Raw genomic sequence first — 23746 nt, 5'->3', positions numbered from 1 at the left:
TTACCTATCACGATACTATTTATATCTATACTAACTTAATTCAAGTGCAACATAGAAACTTTACTACTGTATAAATCCATTTGCTACTCATTTCTTTTGATAATGTAATAAAGATCATATTATATATGTTATAAATTAACATGTTATATCATATTTATGTTTCACATGTAATTATATATTAACAAATATGAAGATAAATACATTTATAAAGCTTGTTATATAATCTGTTCAGTTTGTCATATACAGATTTTTAGGTATGATCTTGTCATATTTTCTTTTCTTTACATTCTTTGTTTTGTTGGCTGTGGGTCATGAACTCAGGCTCTGGGCACTGTCCCTGAGCTTTTTTGCGCTACAACTTTATTAAGTACTTATTTTCAACTACTATAAACTTGGTTCTAATTTTGTAATGGATACCATTAAAGCTGATATTAAAAATAGCCAAGAGACTAATAAAACACAGTTCTTTCTAGCTCTGCAAATTGTGTCAGACCCCAAGCTTAATACAGTTAAAACAATACAGATTCAAGGTCTCAGCTTTATAGTCTATGATCACAGGATCTTTATTTCTTGGGGTCTGTAGGGTACTATACCTTTACAAAAGACATAAGTATGTAACAAAAGGTAAATTTATCTAGGTTATATTTTTACTCCCTATGTAAGTAACTTTTGACCCTTAAATTAAAGGCATTCTTTTTTTTCTTTTTGCTAGCACTCTGCCATTTGAGCTACAGTGCCACTTCTGTCTGTTTTCTATATATGTAGTGCTGGGGAATCGAACCCAGGGCTTCATGTATGCAAGGCAAGCACTTTTGCCACTATGCCATATTCCCAGCCCCATAAAAGGCATTCTTTTTCTAAAATTTTATTTTATTTTCAAGGTGATGTACAGAGGAGTTACAGTTACATACATAAGGTAGTGAGTTCAAACTTGTTACCCCCTCCTTCATTTGTCTCCTACTTACCCTCCCTTCAATCCCCCTACCCCAAGTTGTACAGTTAATTTCCAACAAACTGTCTTGTATCGCTATTGCATTGGTTTGCCCTTGATCCTTTGTCTCACCATCTTGATGTTCTCCTTCCCTTCCCTAATTCAGATAAATGTATACACAATACCCAGGGTACCAAAATAAAATACAGTGACAAGAGGGTATAAACCATAGGAAAAATGAAAGAAAAAAGAATAACTTCACATAGGAGATTAAAAACAACAGAAAAAACCATGAACAACCTCTTGTTTCTGTATCTTGGAGATCATTTTGCTTATCATCATCTTATATGATCATATATGCATGGCTATTCAGCTATTGTGATTGTCTGCTACAACTATCCTAGAAATATACTAATTATTACAAATGAGGGAAACCATGCAATCTATGTTTCTTTTTTTTATGACTTTCTTTTCATATCTTTCCATTTCCTTACAAATATAGTGATGTCATTCTTTCTGATTGAGGCATAGAATTCCATTGTGTATATATACCACATTTTCTTGATCCATTCATCTATTGAGGAGCATCTGGGTTGCTTCCATATTTTAACTATGGTAAATAATTCTGCAATGAACATGGTTGTGCTGGTAGCTCCTGCCTTGAAGTATTAACACCTTCCCTTTTTGAAGTAATTGATTTCTCTTCTTGGAATAAATTAGAAAACAAGAAAAGGCTTCAATAATGTAATGTCATCTATCCTGACCAAGAGAATTGAGATTTAAGTAAGTTTTTTTTTGTGTGTATATATATATATATGTGTGTGTGTGTGTGTATGTGTATAGTGTGTGTGTATATATATACATATATATATATATATCACTACAAGGCAGAGTATGATGGTAAAAGTTTTTTATTAAAATGTAAAGAAACATTCTGCCAAAAATTTCTGCTTTTTTCAAAACCATTAGATGCTATCACTAGGATTCACATTTTAAATTTAAAACCTATTTCTCTTAAGTTCTTACAACAGAAACAGCCATAATGATCCAGGAGTGAATAAATTTGTACTTATGAGTCATTAAAGGATTCAAAATCAACCTCTTTGAGATGTATTCACTAGGAAAGTTAAACCTGAGTTAATACCTGAGAAGTATTCAGTACTAAAGTTAAACCTCATCCATAAAGCACAGTTGTGAACCAACAATTCCCATCCAAATTAGAAGACAGCCAGATAGAGGCTGCCATCTTAATAGTTGATGTCAAACTAATGGGTTGTTTGTGCATGGTGGGTACATATTAAAACTACAGACTTTGAAATTCTGTTAATATTTTATTATTTCAATCAAATCTAATTCAGTATCCATAAAGGAAACATTGTTTACTTTTCACTAGTGCCTCTTTGACTTCTCTCTTAATTAATAGTATAACTTGATGTCTTCTGATCCTGAGCATCTTCTGGTCCTGGTAGTGGCAACCTGCCAACTGAATTTCCTTACAACTATATTTTTCATATCACCTCCTAAATTAAGTAGGGAAATAACTTCAGGACTGGATCAACATTCCACTCTTGCATGAAACAGCTGTGAAAGTGCACCCTCCCCAACCCCCCCCCCCCCCATCTTCTGTACTACTCTTTTTTTTTAGATTAAATGGAGCCAATATGATTTAGGGAGGAAATCATGCAGGATAGGTTGATTTGAGGAGGTAGGGAAATACTGTTTTCCATAAATATCAAAAGGGCCTGAAGTTGGGCCTTATTGGCTCACACCTGTAGTCCTAGCTACTCAGAAGGCTGAAAATGAGGATTGTAGTTTGAAGCCAGCTCTGACTACCTGAGACTCATCTCCAGTTAACTAACAAAAAGCCAGAAGTGGAGCTGTGATTTAATTGGTAAAACCCTAGATGTGAGAACAAAACTCAAGGACAGTGCCCAGGCTGAGTACAAGATCCAGAACAGGCGCAAATTAATTTTTTAAAGGTAATTAAGGAAATTTTAGAATTTTTCAGAGTAATGACTTGGGAAACAAAGAGATTGAGAAAAATAGGAAATAATATTCCTTGTTTATATTTATTTATACTTATGAAATAAAAATATATATCATATAGATTTGCTTTACCTATTTCATGAAACAACAAACCTAAATTTATAATTCCAATACATTATCACCATAAGACATGGTTTACTTACTTGTAGCCTATTGAGTACAATACAGAAAATAGCTTAAAACCATCAAACTCAACAAGAAGTTCAGATATGTTTGGTCAAGTATTACCATAGCTTTAAGCAAACAAGAGAATAACAAAGACATATTTGGCAGTAAGGTATTTATACCAGAAGTGATGCAGAAATCCAGAAGTGGTGCTGTGGCTCAAATGGTAGAGCACTGGCCTTGAGCTCAAGAACTCAGGGACAGCGCCCCGACCCAGAATTGAAGCCCAACAAACCACCAAAAAACAAACAACAATAACAACAACAATCCTGGAAAACATCAAAGTTTTGTGTACACATATTTATAATGGTTGTTTAGAAATGGAATACACAAGTAATATAATTTCATATGAAAAATATTCGAAGAGAAAATGATCATGCTGATAAAATTCACTTTTATAAAATTTAACATTTATAATGGTGAGAATAAAAAGAAATAATGGTTGAAACAGTAGCTTGCAAAAACAAAAGTATTTCTAAGGAAAAATAGAGTGAATACTTCACTTAGTATAATTTTTTCCAAGTCCTTCCATTTCCTTATGAATGGGGCAATGTCATTCTTTCTGATAGAGGCATAAAATTCCATTGTGTATATGTACCACATTTTCCTGATCCATTCATCTATGGAGGGGCATCTGGGTTGGTTCCAGATTCTAGCTATGACAAATTGCGCTGCGCTGAACATTATTGTGCTGGTGGCTTTACTGTGAATTTGTCTGTGGTCTTTTGGATAGATACCCAAAAGTGGGACTGCTGGATCATAGGGGAGTTCTATATTTAGCCTTCTGAGGAATCTCCATACTGCTTGCCAGAGTGGCTGAACCAGTTTACATTCCCACCAACAATGAAGTAGGGTTCCCTTTTGGCCACATCCCCTCCAACAATTGTTATTGTTAGTTTTCTTGATATAGGACATTCTTACTGGGGTGATATGGAATCTCAATGTTGTTTTGATTTGCATTTCCTTTATGGCCAGTGATGTAGAGCACTTTTTCATATGTCTCTTGGCCATTCTCATTTCCTCATCAGAGAAGTCTCTTTGTAGGTCTTTAGCCCACTTGAAGAGTGGGCTATTAGTTCTTTGCGGTTTTGTTTTGGAGGAAGGTAATTTTTTTAGTTCTGCATATATTTTAGATATGAGGCCTTTTTCCGTTGACTGGCCGGTAAAGATCTTCTCCCAGTCTGTGGGCTTTCTGTTTATCTTGCGAGCTATGTCCTTTGCCCTGCAGAAGCTCTGCAGTTTGATGCAGTCCCATTTATCCAACCTTTCTTTGTAGCCTTTCTGGGTCTTTGTTAAGGAAGTTCTGTCCTGCACCAAGGAGCCCAAGTGTTTCTCCTACTCCTTCCTTTAGTGTTTTCAGGGTGTCTGTTTTGATTTCGAGGTCTTTAATCCATTTGGAGTTGATTTTGGTGCAAGGTGATATATAAGGATCTAGTTTTAGTTTGTTGCATGTGTTGAGCCAGCTTTGCCAGCACCATTTGTTAAAGAGGCTATCTTTCTTCCAAGCTATTGTTTTAGCTCCTTTATCAAAGATTAAGTAGGCATAGTTCTGTGGGTTCATTTCTGGGGCTTCAATTCTGTTCTATTGGTCTTCAGGTCTGTTACGGTGCCAATACCAGGCTGTTTTTATTACTATAGCTTTATAATACAGCTTGAAGTTGGGTATTGTAATTCCTCCAGCACTGTTCTTTCTGTTTAGGATTGTTTTTGCTATTCTAGGTCTTTTATTGTTCCATATGAATTTCTGGATTGCTTCCTCTATTTCATTAAAAAATGGTGTTGGGATATTAATGGGTACTGCATTGAATTTGTAGATAGCCTTTGGCAATATTGCCATTTTGATTATATTAATCCTCCCAATCCAGGAGCATGGGAGGTTTTTCCATTTCCTTAGTTCTGCCTTAATTTCATTTTTCAAGCTTTTGAAGTTCTCATCAAAGAGGTCTTTCACTTCTTTTGTTAAGGTTATTCCTAGGTATTTTATATTTTGGGGGCTATTACAAAAGGAGTTGCTTTCTTGATTTCCACCTTGGTCTTCGGGTCATTAGCATAGAGAAAGGCCGTTGATTTTTGAGGGTTTATTTTATATCCTGCAACTTTGCCAAATTTTAGGATCAGCTCTAGTAGCTTGGGAGTAGAGTCTATGGGATTCTTTAGGTTTAGGATCATGTCATCTGCGAAGAGAGAAAGTTTAACTTCATCTTTTCCTATTTGGATCCCCTTTATATTTTCCTCTAAGTGAAGTGAGCCAGACCCAAAGAAACATGGACTCTATGGGATCCCTTATTGGGCGTAATTAGTACAGGTTTAGGCAAGTTACAGCAGAGGATCACAAGAGCCCATTAGCTATACCCTTATGAACACATAAGATGATGCTAAGTGAAATGAACTCCATGTTATGGAAACGATTGTTGTATCACAGTTGTAATTACTTTCAACGTATCATGTGTATTTGTAGCTTCTATTATTGATGATGTTCTTGTATCACCTTCCTGTGGTTGTACCTACACTTTCTCTGTAACATTAACTGAGTATATTGGAAACCCTGTATACTGGTATTAGAACTAGGAAATTGAAAGGAAATACCAAAATTGAGAGACTCAGGGTAAAAAAAGAAAAACAACTCCAAAAGCAATACTGGCAAAACTGTTTGGTCTAAGTGAATGGAACACCTCATGGGGGGAAAGGGAAAGAGGGTGGGAGCAGGGGGGGTTTGATGGACGAGGTAACAAACAGTACAAGTAATGTATCCAATGCCTAATGTATGAAACTGTAACCTCTCTGTACATCAGTTTGATAATAAAAATTTGAAAAAAAAAAGAAAATAGAGTGATTATTATAGTTTTCAGGAAGTTTTTATTTTATTCTGTCTGAGTTTGGGCCAAAGATTTTCATTAACAATGAACACATATTGTCATAGAAACTCAAATGTGTATTTCATGTTTAATTTATTGCTTTTTGTGAGGAATCGTACATTTCATGGCTGTTCCTCTCCCCAGTTATGTTTTCCTTTCATAATGAGTTAAACATACAAGTACTAACATTTCAGTTTTGAGCATGTTATTATTTGCTTAAGGATATTGAGCTCTTACTTTACAGAAATATTTTTTATTTTACATTATAAATAGTAAAATATGTCATTTTTAATACAAGAATTTTATTTCTTCCCAAATGCTATTATTAGTTGTTTGGAATTTAATCTGAATTTCTATCCTTATGGTAACTCACTTATTTCATGCCTAGCTAGGAGTAATGTCAGTGAACTTATTTGGTTTCAGCCTTTGCTCTCCAGACTACTGCTTGCTATCTGTAAGAATGTTTGATACTATAGATCCTATATATAAATTATGTAATGTTTTTCCTTCCATATGTTGTATAGCTTCATTTATAATTTGTATTGAATTTATATTGATATGAAAAATGTAAATTTTATTTTTCATATTTTATGCAATCTGCAAATAAAAGCATTAGACATAATTTACATATGTGTAAATATTTTTTCTAAAATATATCTTGGAAAGTAGATAGTAACTAATGCACTTTTGTTCATATCATCAGAGATTTAAAAAATGTGTATGTGCATATCTTTTTCACATACTTACCTATATAGAAAGTTTTGTTGGAGATTTGAGCAAAAATTATACAATTGTTCATGTAGTTGTTAGGTGCACTGTTACTATGGAAAGAGTGTGGAGTTTAAAAATAGAAAATGATATGCATTTGACAGTAACAGGACCAGGTAGGAGGGCCAAACACAAGAAGTGACAACAAGTGGGCTCTGATGGCTCACACCTGTAATCCTACTATTCAGGATTGCTATTTAGTAGGAAGTGCTATTATTCAGCTCTGAGGATTGTGTTTTGAAGCCAGCCTAGGAAAGGATGTCCATGAGACTCTTTTCTCCAATTATCCACCAAAAAACCAGAAGTGGAGCTGTGGCTCAAAATGGTAGAGCACTAGCCTTGATCAAAAAAAGCTCAGGGACAGTGCCCAGGCTGTGAGTTCAAGGCCCACAACCAACCAAAATAAAAAATAGATGATGAAAACCATTATCTAAACACATTTGTTTCCTCAAGCAGTTTTAAAAAGGTGTTTCAATTCTTTATAAATTTCTTGAACTATCAACTGAAATATATGAACTGAAAATATGAACTGAAATTGAATTGTCACAAAGTTAAAATCTAAGAATAAATTCTTTAAAGTACAGTAGAAATCAAAATGCACTGGCACTGCATGGCCTTTTCCTGGTCAGGAGGCAGGTGAACTCTCAATGATCCTATAGGAAAAGCCATAGCAGGAGCATAAGGTGAGAAGTATGAGGGTCAGGGGGCAGGCTGCACACACTCATCATCCTAGTGAATGAGGCTCCAGGAGGAACTGCCTCATGGTCCCCGTGAGATCTTTGTTTGTTCTCAGTCCATTGTTTCCCTGAGGAGGGTGCAGAGTGAAATGAAAATTAGTTCAACCTCATTAAAAAGAGGACTTCAGTGAACCTAAAACTCCTTGACTTTCTCTCAAACCTTATGGTTACTATAGGAGCCCTATAGAAAAAGAGAATCTTAGCATTTAGAATCTGTCAGATGTGCCTGAATACTGAGACTTCATGAGATTGCAGGAAAGTACAATCTTATGAACATGCAAAGAAGTCTTTCATGTTAGGACATTCCAGCAAGAAGTTGATCCAGGTAAAATCTAAATTTCCTTGGATTCTTCTTTTTTTTTTTTTTCTTTTTTTTGGAAAGTTCCGGGGCTTGGACTCAGGGCCTGAGCACTGTCCCTGGCATCTTTTTGCTCAAGGCTAGCACTCTGCCACTTGAGCCACAGGGCTGCTTCTGGCCGTTTTCTGTATATGTGGTGCTGGGGAATTGAACCCAGGGCCTCATGTATAGGAGGCAAGCACTCTTGCCACTAGGCCATATCCCCAGCCCCCATTTTTTTTTTTTTTTTTTTTTTTTGGCCAGTCCTGGGCCTTGGACTCAGGGCCTGAGCACTGTCCCTGGCTTCTTTTTGCTCAAGGCTAGCACTCTGCCACTTGAGCCACAGCGCCACTTCTGGCCATTTTCTATATATGTGATGCTGGGGTATTGAACCCAGGGCTTCATGTATATGGGACAAGCACCCTTGCCACTAGGCTGTATTCCCAGCCCCTGCCATTTCTTTCTTTTCTTTTTTCTTTTGCCAGTCCTGGGCCTTGGACTCAGGGCCTGAGCACTGTCCCTGGCTTCTCTTTGCTCAAGGCTAGCACTCTGCCACACAGCGACACTTCTGGCCTTTTCGTATACATGTGGTGCTGGGGAATCGAACCCAGGGCTTCTTCATGTATATGAGGCAAACACTCTTGCCACTAGGCCATATTCCCAGCCCCCTGTCATTTCTTTTTGTAAGAAGCTTTTCAGACTATTTTCTTTTCCCTTCGAGTTTGCCACACTAAAACTGGTAACCATGTTGGAAGATTAATTTATGATATTTGATCCAGTGCTCTGTAGGAATGATGGTGTATACTATATTTTAATATGACTTGAAGCTAAATTTAAAAATATTTAAAATAAAGAAGATAAAAGTCACTTGTAAAATACTACTAAAATTGGACTTAACATTAAATAATCAGTCTTTTGTAGAGAATAGTAACTTTATACCAGAAAGTAATTGAAGATAGCCAAAGGCAATCTTCACCCATCAGTTATGGGTGTGCAGGAGGGTTAATTTTAAGATGGTTAAACCTCATTTACCATGCGTACTATGGGAATGATGCCAGTATTTGTAATAGGACTGTTATGGCGTTTTAAAGGGAGTGAAACACAATACTAAAATCATTCATGGAAGTGCCTTGTGTAGACACTGAATTTGATAGATTAAAAAAAATAAAAAAAAATTCAGCACAGTATAAATTGTTCAGTTAGGATTCAGGTGCCAGTGAGAGTGAGGAGAGCCAAAGGAGAAGGTGAGAGAAGGTGAATGTGATCAAAGCCATTCAAATGCATTCATGGAAATGGACCAGTTAAGTCTGTTAAGTGTTTTTAAAAATGTAGAAGGAAGCCAAGGTGCTGGTGGCTCACACTTGTAATCCTAGTTACTCAGGAGGTTGAGATCTGAGGATTGCCGTTTGAAGCCAGCCAGAGAAGTCAAGACTCTTATCTCCAATAAACTATTCAGAAAAAAAACAGTGGTGCTTTGGCACTAGTGTTGAACAAAAAGCTCAGGGACAGAGCTCAGACCCTGAGTTCAAGTCCCAGGAACAACACACACACACACACACACACACGGGATAAAGGAGAGAGATGGAGATGAGTTTTAGGTCAAGTTGTAGGTAAATATGGAAATCACACTGAATTCTCCTAACACAACTAATATATACTAATATTTTTATATAATGCATTATATCTTACTGTACATTCTGCAGGGATTTCTTTACAGTCTGGACCAGGGATGCTCTTCTACCTGAACAGCTGGCCTCTCACCCACTCTAGGAAATCAGCAATTAACCCCTTCAGACCTTTCAAACGTGTGTGTGTGTGTGTGTGTGTGTGTGTGTGTGTGTGTGCGCTTGAACTCAGTACCTGGGCACCCTCCTTGATGGTTTTTTGCTTGCTTGTTTGTTTCATTTTGATTTTCTCAGCGCCAATGCTCTAACACTGGAGCCACAGATCCTCTTTTGGCGGCTTTTGGTGGCTTATTGGATGTAAGAGTCTCTTGGCCTCAGATCCTCAGATCTTAGCCTCCTGAGTACCTAAGATTACAGGAGTGATCTTCAAGCACCAAGCTACACTATTTTATTCTTCAGAAAAATTCATATGTTCAAAATGTCCACTTGGTGAGCCTTTTAATGACTAGATATGTAATCAATTTTCTTGCTAGATTCTATACTATTGATGGTAGAAGTAATTTTTCACTTTGATATGTGTGCCCTCCCTTGAAATCTAGGAGTACTGAAGGTTTTGCTTCCTCACCCAGAGCTCGTGTGAATTCCTCTCTTCCATACCTAAGAAGGCTTGGAAAATTTGATAAATTTCAATTGAGGTAATTAGCAAATTATAAGTTTAAAAAATAAAATCTAAGGGAAAATGCCTAATTTATTATAAGAAAAACTTGTTTCACTAAAACTGTTCTGTATTATCTACATGAAAGAATTCTAATGTGCCATTTTTTCTCACTCATATATGATTCATCTATATCCATGGATGAATGTTTTGTCAGGGATACAGCTCACCAGTTCTGTAATTCTCTTAATATAAATAACTTGTAATTCTGCTTACTATAATTAATTTTTTCAGCACCTAGGACTTTGTACTATGTGCTTTTGTGTTCATGCTAAGCACACTGGATACCCAGGTTGTGATTGTGAAGGAGAGAGGGGAGAGAGAGGAAAGAGAAAGAGAGACACAGAGACACACAGAGAGAGACAGCGAAGGGAAGAGGGAATGTACATTATAATTTGTAAATGTACATTAGTACATTTATAAACAGACTTTTGGTTACGAATGGTTAGTCTGATTTATATAAGCTCTGTATTTATATACTGTTCATCATCCATAAATGTTATTATACAGATAGTCACATAATTATAAATCTTGTTTTCAACTTTTTTTTTACATTTTTATATCTGCTTTTTACCATTGTTATGCATTTTTATAATTTGAAATAGACAATATTTTTATTCTTGGTGAAAAGAAGAACACTGACTTGCTTTACAAATTCAGTATGCTGTAGCAATAATTTTTTAAAATCAGTTAACAATCAGGGTAAGGTTAATGGTGATTCAGACATAATTAGTAAGTAGTAGATTCAATAAAAGTTTTTTCAATTTTTACAGTATCTAATTGACATCCCTGTGATATGCTGTTCTAACACATATTGGAAATGGCACTTTAAGGTCATAAATCCTAACTGGGTATTTAAGAAAGGAAAGGTGTTTGTATTTCACAAGTACAAAATAGTTGAATTCTTACAGGAGTGAAGATGTTCTGTTAGACAAGAGGAAGAATTGGTATGTGCTTGTCCTTAAATGAGATAAATGCAGTGCATTCCATGGCCAACCTCACATTGGAGATGGACTTCTTCCTCACCCAATTTGCTGACAGCAAGGAGCTCCAGGTCTTCCAGGGATTTCTGTTCCTGCTGATCTACTTGGAGGCTCTCATGGGCAATCTTCTCATCTTCATCCTTGTCACTGTGGACCAGTGTCTTCACACCCCCATGTACTTCTTCCTGAAGAACTTGTCCTTCCTTGATGCTGGCCTCATTTCAGTCACGGTCCCTAACCTCATTCTTAACTCTTTTACCCACAGGAGCATCATCTCTTTCCCAGGATGCATATGTCAGCTTTTCTTTGTGATACACTTTGTTAGTTCTGAGCTTTTCATTCTGACAGCCATGTCCTATGACCGCTATGTGGCCATCTGTCACCCCCTACGCTACAATGTCATTTTGAACAGGGGAGTCTGTTTGCAGATGGTAGCTACTTCTTGGATGTTTGGGAGTCTTTTTGGGGTCTTATACTCAGCTGGAACTTTCTCTTTATTTTTTTGTGGCTCCAGAAAACTCCCACAGTTTTTCTGCGATGTCCCCTCTCTACTGAAGATTTCTTGTTCTAAAGTACATATCACTATTGATGTTAGTGTGGCTATTGCAATTGTATGGGGACTATTCTGCTTGGTGTGCATTGGGATTTCATATGTTTGCATCTTCAGTACAGTGCTGAGAATGCCATCCTTACAAGGCCGGTCAAAAGCCTTCTCCACCTGCGTGCCTCATCTCATAGTTGTAGTTACATTTTTGGTGACAGGTGCCATTGCTTATTTGAAGCCAGTTCCTGACTTGCCATATCTTGAAGACGTTTTGGTATCCATTTTCTACTCTGTGATGCCTCCATCTTTGAACCCAATAATATATAGTCTGAGAAATAAGGAAATCAAAGTGTCTATGCAGAAGCTCCTGTGGAAGCTGCATCATTATAAGTGTTATGGGGAAAACAATAGATTAGTATCTAGAAAGGCTGGCTGACATGTTTATTGCATTATTTCTAGGCATGGTTTTATATTCACATAGGTTTTGTGGTACACTATAAATAGTTCAATTTGTTATTTTAAGCAAATATTTTGTTTGAAAATTCTAGAATAACTATGTTGAAAATGAACTATATAACTTGGGGGGGGGTGGTGGATGGGAGGGAAAAATTGGTAAAAAGTGAAGGAAAGGATGACATTGTCCAAAAAGAAATATACTCATTACCTGATGTATGTACTGGAACTGTAACCCCTCTGTATATCACCTTTATAATAACAATAAAAATTAAAAAAAAATTGTAGAATAAGGCTAGATTGAAATAATTGTCATCTCTTCACAGGCTTCAAGGCAGACTTAACTGCAAGAAAACTAGTCTAAGATCCTTAAAATCTGGGAACACATTCTAAAGCATTGGATTTGTGATTACAGTAAGGAGTTTGTGAGACATTAAAAGTTGAGAAAAGTTTAAAACTATTCTGAGGGAGAGAAAGAGAGAGAGAGAGAGAAAGGTTTCTGGAAGAAGATGATCTTATATAGTTAATATTGAAAGAGGAATAATTGCCACAAGCTACAGAGTGAGAGTAGTAGAAAATTCCAGAAATTATGCAAACTTTTAGCTACTCATACATTTCTTGCACTATCACCTATGCTAAAATTCTAAAGAGCACCCCTAGAAAATAATGTACATGTTTTCTTTTACTTTTAGGAGATTATAACTGAAAAATCCTTCAGTATAGTAAAATACCTTCCATTGCTATCTTCTCATAACTTATTAACTCATATTACAAATAATTTAATATCTAATACATTTGCTTTATTTACATTTGTATTACTTTAGCTTAATTTTTGTGAATTCAGATTTTCAAATCATACTTTAAAGAACACTCTAATTCCAACAAGCCAAAATAAAAAAAATTACATAAGCAAAAATAATAAATATGAAGGCTGCTAACATGTTTAGAAATTGAAGACTAAAAGATCAATAGAGGGGCTGGGGATATACCTAGTGGCAAGAGTGCCTGCCTCGGATACACGAGGCCCTAGGTTCAATTCCCCAGCACCACATATACAGAAAACGGCCAGAAGCGGCGCTGTGGCTCAAGTGGCAGAGTGCTAGCCTTGAGCGGGAAGAAGCCAGGGACAGTGCTCAGGCCCTGAGTCCAAGGCCCAGGACTGGCCAAAAAAAAAAAAAAAAAAAAAAGATCAATAGAAAGGATCCATGAAAGAAATAGGTTGTTCTTGGAAAAGATCAACAGGACTGACAAAAAGGGGAGAAGATCCAAATTTATGAAATTAAATATGAGAAAAAGAATATCTTAATACATTTTTAGTGAAATTTAGAGAATCTTTGGGATTCTCTACTAAATATCTACAATATCTAGAAAAAATGCATAGATAATAGATACATAAGACCTGACTAAATTTGAACAAAAGAAAGAAAAGTCACCAAAATACATCAACAACACAATTGAAACAGTAACTGGAAGTCTCTGAACAAAGAAAAGAACAGAATGGGATAGATTTACTGCTACATTTTTACCAGATTTTTAAAGGACTAACATTGTTCCCCAAACAATTCCATATAATAGAAACTAAAGGAAGAGTATCAGATTGATGTTACAAAGCATTATTGGACTTACAGACATACATAGACCCAACACAATGATACTAGAAGATTTCAATGTTCCCCTCTCAGCGGTTGATAGGTCATCAAGGTACAACAAAGAAAATCAGCAAAGAAACACCAAAAATAATGACACCACAGAAGAGATGGACTTGACAGATATTCATAATATATTTCTACCAACAGATATTGAATACACATTCTCAGAATCCTAGGAACTTTCCCCCAAGTTGATCATTCACTCAGACACAAAACAATTCTAGCAAATATAATTCTATCAGTTCAAAATGTAATAAAGCTAGAGCTCAAGAGTAGAATAACAACAGAAATGTTCAAAGTCACAGAAACTAAAGAATATCTTATAAAACTATAAATGGCTTATTGGAGAAATTAGACAGGAAAGCCATAAATACCTAGATACAAGCAGAGCAGTCAATCAAAGACATAGAAGAGAACCCTCAAAATGCTCTACAAAGTCTACTGATAAAAATGACAAATGAAAAGTTTGAATTTCTTCAGTCAACTATTCTAGAGCATGAGGCAAAGCAAAAACTAATGGAGAATTTCATGGCCTCCACAAATAGAAAGATAAATGAACTTCAAGAGTCAAATGAAAAGATAGCTACCCAGCTAAAAGATTTGAGAGACAGCACTCAAAACCAAATTAATGAAGTAAAGAAGTCCATGCAGGACCTAAGAGATAATTATAGCAAAGACATGGAAAACATCAGAAAAGACCAGTCAGAAGGAAAAGAGATTCGAAATCAAGTAACAAGCCTACAGTCCTGACTAGCTGAAGCAGAGGATCAAATCTCAGGAGCTGAAGATTCCCTAGAATCTATGGAGAAATCAAAAATCAATACAAAACCAATCCAATCGACAAAACAGATCACTCCAGGAGCTGTAAGACACAACCAGGAGCTCAATTTAAGGCTAATAGGTACTGAGGAAAATCTAGAGAAAGAAGTTAATGGAATAGGCAACCTATTTAACAGAATAATAGCCGAGAACTTCCCAAATATCCAGAAGGATAGGCCTATACAGATACAAAAAGCATTTAGAACCCCAAACAGACCAGACCAGAACAGGACATCTCACCGACACATTGTGATCAAAACAGGATCAACAGAGTCCAAGGAAAGAATCCTTAAAGCTTGTTAGGGAGAAGAAAATAATCACATATAAAGGAAAAGCATTCAGAATTACCTAGACTTCTTGGCAGAACCCATGAAAGCAAGGAGAGCATGGAATGAGGTATACCGAACCCTAAATAAAAATAACTACCAACCAAGAATACTATACAGAGCTAAAGTCTCATTCATAGCCGAAGGTCAAATAAAAGTCTTCCACAGTAAGGAAAAACTGAAACAATATATATATATCCACCAAAGCAGCTTTACAGAAAATCCTCAAAGATGTACTATACAGGGAAAATAATGAAGATCACAATACAGACAGAGAAATGAACCCTAAATAGAAAACCACAATATTAGATCAAGAAATGGGAAGACACAGCTTTTAACAAGATAGATATAATGAAAGGAACAAACTATCATCTCTTAATCCTAACTCTCAACATTAATGGACTTAATTCCCCCAATCAAATGACATAGGCTCATAAGTTGGATCAAAAATCAAGATCTGTCTTTCTGCTGCCTCCAAGAGACACATCTATCCAGCAAAAGTAAACATCTTCTAAAAGTGAAAGGCTGGAATAAAATCTAGCAAGCAAATGGCCCCTATAAGCGGGCTGGTGTTGCAATCCTAATATCACATAAAATTGACTTCAAATTAAAAACGGTAAGAAGAGAAAAAGAAGGTGACTACATTCTAATAAACGGATCTCTCCTACAGGAGGATATAACCATCCTAAATATCTACATACCAAATACAGGAGCACCCAACTTCATCAAAGAAACACTACTGACTCTAAAAACACTCATAGACCCAAACACATTGATAGTTGGGGACTTTAACACTCCACTGTCACCTCTGGACAGATCAACACGCCAAAGTCTGAATAAAGAAACCACAGAACTAAACAACTGCATAGACCAACTAGACTTAACCGACATCTACAGAATATTCCATCCAGCAACAACAGAATACACATTCTTTTCAGCAGCACATGGATCATTCTCCAAAATAGATCACATCTTAGGGCACAAAAAAAAAATCTGTACAAATTCAGAAGTATCAAAACCATTCCCTGCATTCTCTCAGACCACAATGGAAAAAAATTAAAGCTTAACTCAAACAGCCACCACAGAAAATCCTACAATACATGGAGACTAAACAACACACTGCTGAACCATCAGTAGGTCATTGAAGAAATTAAAACAGAAATTCAAATGTTTACGGAATTCAACCAAGATGAGTACACAAAGTACCAGCTCCTTTGGGACACAGCAAAGGCAGTACTCAGAGGAAAATTTATATCTCTGAATGCCTACACCAACAAACTGGCAAAACAGCAACTCAACAACTTAAGGAAGGACCTTAATCTCCTCGAAAGAGAACAACAAGCCAAACCCCAAGTCAATAGATGGAAGGAAATAATTAAAATCAAATCAGAATTAAATGAATTAGAGATAAAAAAACGAAAGAATCAAGAAAACAAAGAGTTGGTTCTTAGAAAAAATCAACAAGATAGACAGACCCCTAGCAAACTTGACCAAAAAACGAAGGCAGCACATCCAAATAAGATCAGAGATGAAACAGGTAACATCACCACAGACACAACCAAGATTCAGAACACAATAAGGGACTCTTTTGGAAACCTTCATGCCAACAAATTCGAGAACCTGGAAGGAATGGATGATTTCCTAGAAAAAATTGATATCCCCTAACTCAAAAATGAAGATTTAAACCTTCTGAACAGACCCATATCCAGCATTGAAATAGAAACGGCAGTAAGTGATCTCACATCCAAGAAAATCCCAGGTCCAGATGGATTCACTGCAGAATTCGTCAAGGCCTTCAAAACAGAACTCACACCAATATTTCTCAAACTCTTCAATGAAATTGAAAGAGAAAGTTCACTACCAGACACATTTTATGAAGACAGTATAACCCTCATCCCAAAACCAGGCAGGGACTCATCATGAAAAGAGAACTATATACTGATTTATCTGATGAACATGGATGCAAAAATTCTCAACAAAATTCTGGCCAATTGAGTTCAACATGTCATCAAAAAAATCATACACCATGATCAAACTGGATTCATCCCAGGGATGCAAAGTTGGCTCAATATACACAAGTAAATTAATGTAATCCACCACACCAACCGGAACAAGGTAAAGAACCACATGGTTATATCTCTGAATGCGTTAAAGGCATTCGACAAAATCTGGCATCCATTTATGCTAAAAGCCCTGGAAAAAATAGGATTCGAGAGAACATTCCTGAATATAATAAAGACAGTTTATGACAAACCAACAGCAAGCATAATTCTAAATGGCGAAAAACTAAAGGCTTTCCCTTTAAAATCAAGACAGGGATTTCCACTCTCTCCCCTTCTCTACAACATAGTACTAGAATTCCTAGCCAGAGCAATTAGGCAAGAAAAAATATAAAGGGGATGCAAATATGAAAAGATGAAGTTATACTTTCTCTCTTCGCACATGACATGATCCTATACCTAAAGAACATCATAGACTCTACTCCCAAGCTACTAGAGCTGATCCAAAACTTTGGCAAAGTTGCAGTATATAAAATAAACCCTCAAAAATCAATGGCATTTCTATATGCTAATGACCTGAACGCTGAGGCTGATATCAGGAAAGCAACTCCTTTTGCAATAGCCTCAAAAAACATAAAATACCTAGGAATAACCTTAACAAAAGAAGTGAAAGACCTCTATGATGAGAACTTTAAAAAGATGAAAAACAAAATTAAGTCAGAACTAAGGAAATGGAAAAACCTCCCATGCTCCTGGATTGGGAGGATTAATACAATCAAAATGGCAATATTGCCAAAGGCTATCTACAAATTCAATGCAGTACCCATTAATATCCCAACACCATTTTTTAATGAAATAGAGGAAGCAATCCAGAAATTCATATGGAAAAATAAAAGACCTAGAATAGCAAAAACAATCCTAAACAGAAAGAACAGTGCTGGAGGAATTACAAGACCAAACTTCAAGTTGTATTATAAAGCTATAGTAATAAAAACAGCTTGGTATTGGCACCGGAACAGGCCTGCAGACCAATGGAACAGAATTGAAGACCTAGAAATGAACCCACAGAACTATGCCTACTTAATCTTTGATAAAGGAGCTAAAAAATAGTCTTGAAGAAAGATAGCCTCTTTAACAAATGGTGCTGGCAAAACTGGTTCAACACATACAACAAACTAAAACTAGTTCCCTATATATCACCCTGTACCAAAATCAATTCCTAATGGATCAAAACCCTTGAAATTAAAACAGATACCCTGAAAACACTAAAGGATGGAGTAAGAGTAACACGTGGGCTCCTTGGCACAGGATAGAACTTCCTTAACAAAGACCCAGAAATGCTACAAATCAAAGAAAGGATGGACAAATGGGACTGCATCAAACTGCAGAGCTTCTGCAGTACAAAGGACTCGCAAAGTTCGCAAAATAAACAGAATGCCCACAGATTGGGAAAAGATCTTTACTGCCCATAAAATGGACAAAGGCCTCATATCTAAAATATATGCAGAACTAAAAAAGAATACATTCCTCCAAAACAAAATTGCAAAGAACCAATAGCCCCCTCAACAAGTGGGCTAAAGACTTAAAAAGAGGCTTCTCTGATGAGGAAATGAGAATGGCCAAGAGACATATGAAAAAGTGCTCTACATCACTGGCCATAAAAGAAATGTAAATCAAAACAACATTGAGATTCCATCTCACCCCAATAAGAATGTCCTCTATCAAGGAAACTAACAATAACAAATGTTGGAGGGGATGTGGCCAAAAGGGAACCCTACTTCATTGTTGGTGGGAATGTACGCTGGTTCAGCCACTCTGGAAAGCGGTATGGAGATTCCTCAGAAGGCTAAACATAGAGCTCCCCTATGAACCAGCAGTCCCACTTTTGGGCATCTACCCAAAAGACCACAAACAAGAACACAATAAAGCTGCCAGCACAACAATGTTCATCACAGCACAATTTGTCATAGCTAGCATATGGAACCAATCCAGATGTCCCCTAGTAGACGAATGGATCAGGAAAAAATGTAGTACATATACACAATGGAATTTTTTTTACATGTAATCCAGAAAGCTTTAATGGGAAATTTTTAAGTCAGTGATATGAATAAGCTACAAATTATGTCATATTAAGTTTCTGGGTTGGTGTTATTTTGGTGGGCTTTAACTCAAGGTATTGGTGCTGTCCCTTAGCATTTTCTGCAAGGCTCATGGCTCCACCACTTAAACCACAGCTTAACATTGGTGATTAAGTGGCAAGCTCATGGACTCTCTGGCCAGGCTGGCTTCGAACCAAGAACTTCTCATCTCAGCTTCCTGAAAATTATAGACATGAGCCATTGGCACTCAGTTTACTCTTACAAACATCTTCTCAAATGCAGCATCTGCTTTGTGTTATAGAATAACTACTTTTTGTTATGTCCAATGCGTAGATCAGTGTGAAAATTCAGGTGTCTTCAAGCGGTTCATTGGTTCTTACAAGATCCTCCTCTTTACCCTCTTTGTGGTGCTGGCATCAACAGCTTTCATCTTTCCAGGTAAGGAGTCTTTATATCTGCACCGTGGACTTTGACTTGGAAACTGCCTTCATTTTACTTCACAAACTCAAAAGACTAGCATTCTTCTCTTCTGGTTGCCCCTGAATACTTGAGGCAGGAAGTTCCTAGCAGTTAAACAAAACAACGAACACGATATATCCAAAATGTGTTTATTGGGATGGTTTCCCACTCATCTTGGTTCTCGGTTCTTTTAGTGCTGCTTCCTTCTGAAGGAACATCTTTCTGTAAGCCTTGCTTTCCCTCTTGTAGGCTGGCAGAGGACAGTGGAGCAACCAACACACAAAACTACTGTCTGTGCATGGCTAAAGACCATGGTGATTTTATAGCATCCTGGGTATTTCACATCCATGATGTAGGAGTTGGGGCTCTGCACCAGGCGCTTCTTCTTGTGTTTCCTCTTCTCCTGTTCAGGAGAGGGATGGAGAAGATCCTTTGCGAGCTGAGAGGCAGAAACGCAGAGATTTAGAAACCAACGAAGAAAGGAGGGCAATTTTTAAAATACCACAGTCACACAAGGGGGAAACTCGGCCCCAGGGATATGCGCAGCCGGGCCGCCATCTTATCTCCTCTCTGCTCCCGTCAAAGCGGACAGCCCTGGGGCCACAGCAGCAGCTCCTGCAGTTAAAGGCCCTTCTACACAATGGAATTTTATGCCTCTATCAGAAAGAATGACATTGCCCCATTCCTAAGGAAATGGAAGGACTTGGAAAAAATTACACTAAGTGAAGTGAGCCAGACCCAAAGAAACATGGACTCTATGGTCTCCTTCATAGGGAATAATTAGCACAGGTTTAGGCTATTCACAGTAGAGGATCACAAGAGCCCACTAGCTATACCCTTATGAACACATACGATGATGCTAAGTGAAATGAACTCCATGTTATGGAAACATTGTTTCCATATCACTGTTGTATATCACTGTTGTAATTTCTTTCAACATGCTATGTGAAACTATAGCTTCTATTATTGATGATCCTCTTGTATCCCCTTTCTGTGGTTGTACCTGCACTATCTCTGTATTTTATCTGAGTACATTGGAAACTGTGAATACTGGTGTTAGAACTAGGAAACTGAAAGGGAATAAATCAACTGAACAACTCAAGGTGGGGAAAGGAAAAGGGGAAAGGGAGGGGGGAATGAGGGAGGAGGTAACAAACAGTACAAAAAATGTACCCAATGCCTAATGAATGAAATTGTAACCTCTCTGTACATCAGCTTGACAATAAAAATTAAAAAAGAACAGCTATAGTAAGAACTGTAAATGAAATATAATATAAATAAAATTGGATAAATATGGCTTTTTATTTTTTTTTATAATTTACTAATTGCCATGCTTAATGCTCACATTCTGTAAAAAAATTATTGCATAGGAGTTATATGCAAATTATTTTAAAAATTGCTAAAATCAGTAGCCTTGAATTACTTGACATTTAACCATTTGAGTGCATGTATTTCAGTTATTGGAGCGCTGTAAAGTTTTGGAGAAATCATATTGCTTTGTACTTTTGTATTTGTTATCCTATGTTACAGTTTGAACGTTTGGATAAATACCTGCTCTGGTTTTATTTATTCATTTATTTAGTAAGCATTCTCTCTTCTCCACCCCCCCCCCCCCCTAATCTGGTGCTGTGGATTGAAAGCAGGGCCTGGGCTTTGTTTCCGGGCTGCTCTGTGTTCAAGGCTAGCACTCTACCATTTGGGCCACAATATCACTTCTACCTTTTTCTGTTTTGGAGATGAGAGTCTCAAGGACTTTGTTGCCTGAGATGGCTCTGAACTATGATCCTTCGATCAGAGCTTGTTGAGTCAGATAAGATTACAGGCATGAACCACCAGCACCCTGCAAGCACTTTCAACTTGAAGGTTCAATCCACAGAGAGGATATTTGACAGAATCAATATGACAGAACTAACGTCATTCTTCAGCCCTGTGCTGGAGGTGGGTTAGGCCTATCAAAGATCTGTTGTTAACTTTCAGGACTTCAGAACCTTCCCTTGTTTGTGTACCAAAGCCACTGTTGGCTTCAATTAACTTTGAAGCCCCTGGGCCAGGCAGGGTCTAGATTCCTTCAGGCCCCTCAGGTTGTGCATCTACAAGTGGCAAACCTTGAATCCTAAGGGTGTTCTCTGTGTTAGTGTGAAAACAGAGCACTGAATTCTGCACTAGGTGGGAAAACTGAGGGAACCTGGTATAATTGCTTGCTGATTTCGGCACTATGAAATGTCAAGCACCAAGTAATATGTTTTGCTTTAGTCTTGACATATTTGCCCATATGCTTGATTTGATGACAAGATCTCACTATGCAGCCCTGGTTGGCTTCAAATCTATGATTTTCTTGCCAAGTACTAGAATTGTTGGAATGAATATACCATTACATTCAACTCCAATTTATTTTAAGGTTTTTGATCAAATTATTGTTTAAAACCTTGGCATATAATTTCCATGCATTTGTATATTTTCCTACTTTTCTTTTGTCTTTGGTTTGTTCTTAGTCCTTTGAGTTCTACTTTTTTTTCTTATTGGGGTTGGGAAAGAGAATTTAATGTCTATCATTAACAGTTTAATGCTTAGTTGCATGGGTTGAATTCACATGACTCTAAGATAGTTATTTAACCAAATGTAATATAAATGTTACTATGGAGGTTTTAATAGAGTTAGTTACTATACATAAACACTTAATATTAAGAAATCCAGATATGATTAAATATGAATAAAAATATGATAAAGCATAGTCTTCATCTAATATATTTTAGACCTCAAGGCAAAGGCCAAGTTTCTGACAAAATAAGAAATTCTGCTTCTAGCATGTTTCATTAATGTAGCCTGAGTTTCCAGGTTGCTTACCTATTCTTCCCGCTCTTTCTGTTTGCCTCTCTGTCATTCTCTCTGTCTCTCATAAAGGCACCTTGTCTATATACTATATCTATATAAATAACTCAATTTAACATGATTATGTAGTAAGGTAAGTGTATTTGTAATATAGAAACAATCATTAAATGGCATATGTAGTAAGTATAAACTATATGCATAATACATAAACACAAACATATGTTTTAAATAGTTTACTAGAGATTATTGGCTTATTCAAAAAAATCACTCTGTAAATACCTTAAAGACTACCATTTTAATCTTCATTAATATAATTCATGAACTATCATTTTAGAAAATAAGTAATAGTGCTTAACAGTATACCCTAAAATTATAGTGTAGCATCATGTCACTATTAGATCTTTACATGCTGACTATTTAGATATGGTTTAAAAAATCCATGAAATTCAGAGGAACAAAGTCCTACCTTTTGAATCATGAAGGCCAGATATTTAAAATGAAAACAATCATTGTCAAATAGAAGATTGAGTCATTTTTTAATGAATTATTTTGTAGTTCCAAAATTTTTCTGATTTTATTTTTCAGATAAACTAGCATTTTCAGAGCATGGGCAATTTCAGCACAGTGACTGAGTTTCTCCTGGAAGGCTTTTGTTGAGGTGTGGGAGCTCAGGCTCCTGCTCTCTGTGTTGTTCCAAATGATGTACCTGACCACCCTGTTAGTGAATCTGATCATCATCACTGTCACCACCATTGACCAGAACCTGCACACGCCCATGTACTTCTTCCTCAGGAATCTGTCCATTGTGGACATGTGCTACAATTCTATCACTGCCCCCAGTGCCTATATCAACTCTCTCATTGGCAACAGGGCCATTCCAGTAGCTGAATGTGCATCTCAGGTCTTTCTGTTTGGTTGCTGTATAGCTGTGGAACTGTTGTTCCTCACTGTAATGTCCTGGGACCACGATGTGGCCATTTGCTAGCCTCTGCAATATCCTGTCATTATGAACCTCCAATTTTGCATATGAATAACTCTGCTTTGTCTGCTCAGTGGTTTCCTCTATGCAGCTCTGCACACTGGAAGCACATTCCGACTGTCTTTTTGTTAGTCCAATGTGATACATCAGTTTCTCTGTGATATCCCCTCTCTGCTGAGGCTTTCCTGCTCAGAAATTTTTAGTAACAACCTCTTGAATATTTTGTCTGCCATAGGGTTAGGTGGTGGCTGCTCTGTCTTCATTGCCATGTCCTATGTTCACATATTTTCTACCATACTCAAGTTTCCAGTCAAAGAAGAGCGAGGGAAGGCCTTTTCTACCTGTGTGCCTCACATTGTTGTGGTGTAGGTGTTTCTTATCTTTGCATGCTATATGTCCTTAAGACCCCCAGAAATCTTTTAGTAAT

The 23746-nt window shown here is 36.8% G+C and overlaps 2 protein-coding genes and 1 pseudogene across 2 annotated transcripts; 2 read left to right on the top strand and 1 right to left on the bottom strand.

Moving 5' to 3' along the window:
* The first annotated feature begins 11167 nt into the window (after window positions 1-11167).
* On the top strand, window positions 11168-12142 carry LOC125359866 (olfactory receptor 14K1-like). The gene has a single exon (XM_048357738.1). It carries the CDS (start codon window positions 11168-11170, stop codon window positions 12140-12142), a length of 975 nt encoding a protein of 324 aa, XP_048213695.1.
* A 7530-nt stretch (window positions 12143-19672) lies between these two features.
* On the bottom strand, window positions 19673-19989 carry LOC125359865 (40S ribosomal protein S27-like; the record flags this gene model as incomplete). The annotated part of the gene is made up of 1 exon (XM_048357736.1): window positions 19673-19989. A coding segment is annotated over one exon (288 nt), but the record flags the coding sequence as incomplete, so codon positions are not given.
* A 2957-nt stretch (window positions 19990-22946) lies between these two features.
* LOC125359862 lies at window positions 22947-23742 on the top strand (annotated as a pseudogene).
* The last annotated feature ends 4 nt before the right edge of the window (window positions 23743-23746 follow it).

The sequence above is a fragment of the Perognathus longimembris genome, chromosome 11 (assembly GCF_023159225.1).
Source record: "Perognathus longimembris pacificus isolate PPM17 chromosome 11, ASM2315922v1, whole genome shotgun sequence".
In the NCBI taxonomy this organism is placed as follows: Eukaryota; Metazoa; Chordata; class Mammalia; order Rodentia; family Heteromyidae; genus Perognathus; species Perognathus longimembris.
Note: the sequence above shows the minus strand (reverse complement) of the source record. Positions and strands in the feature narration are given on the sequence as shown.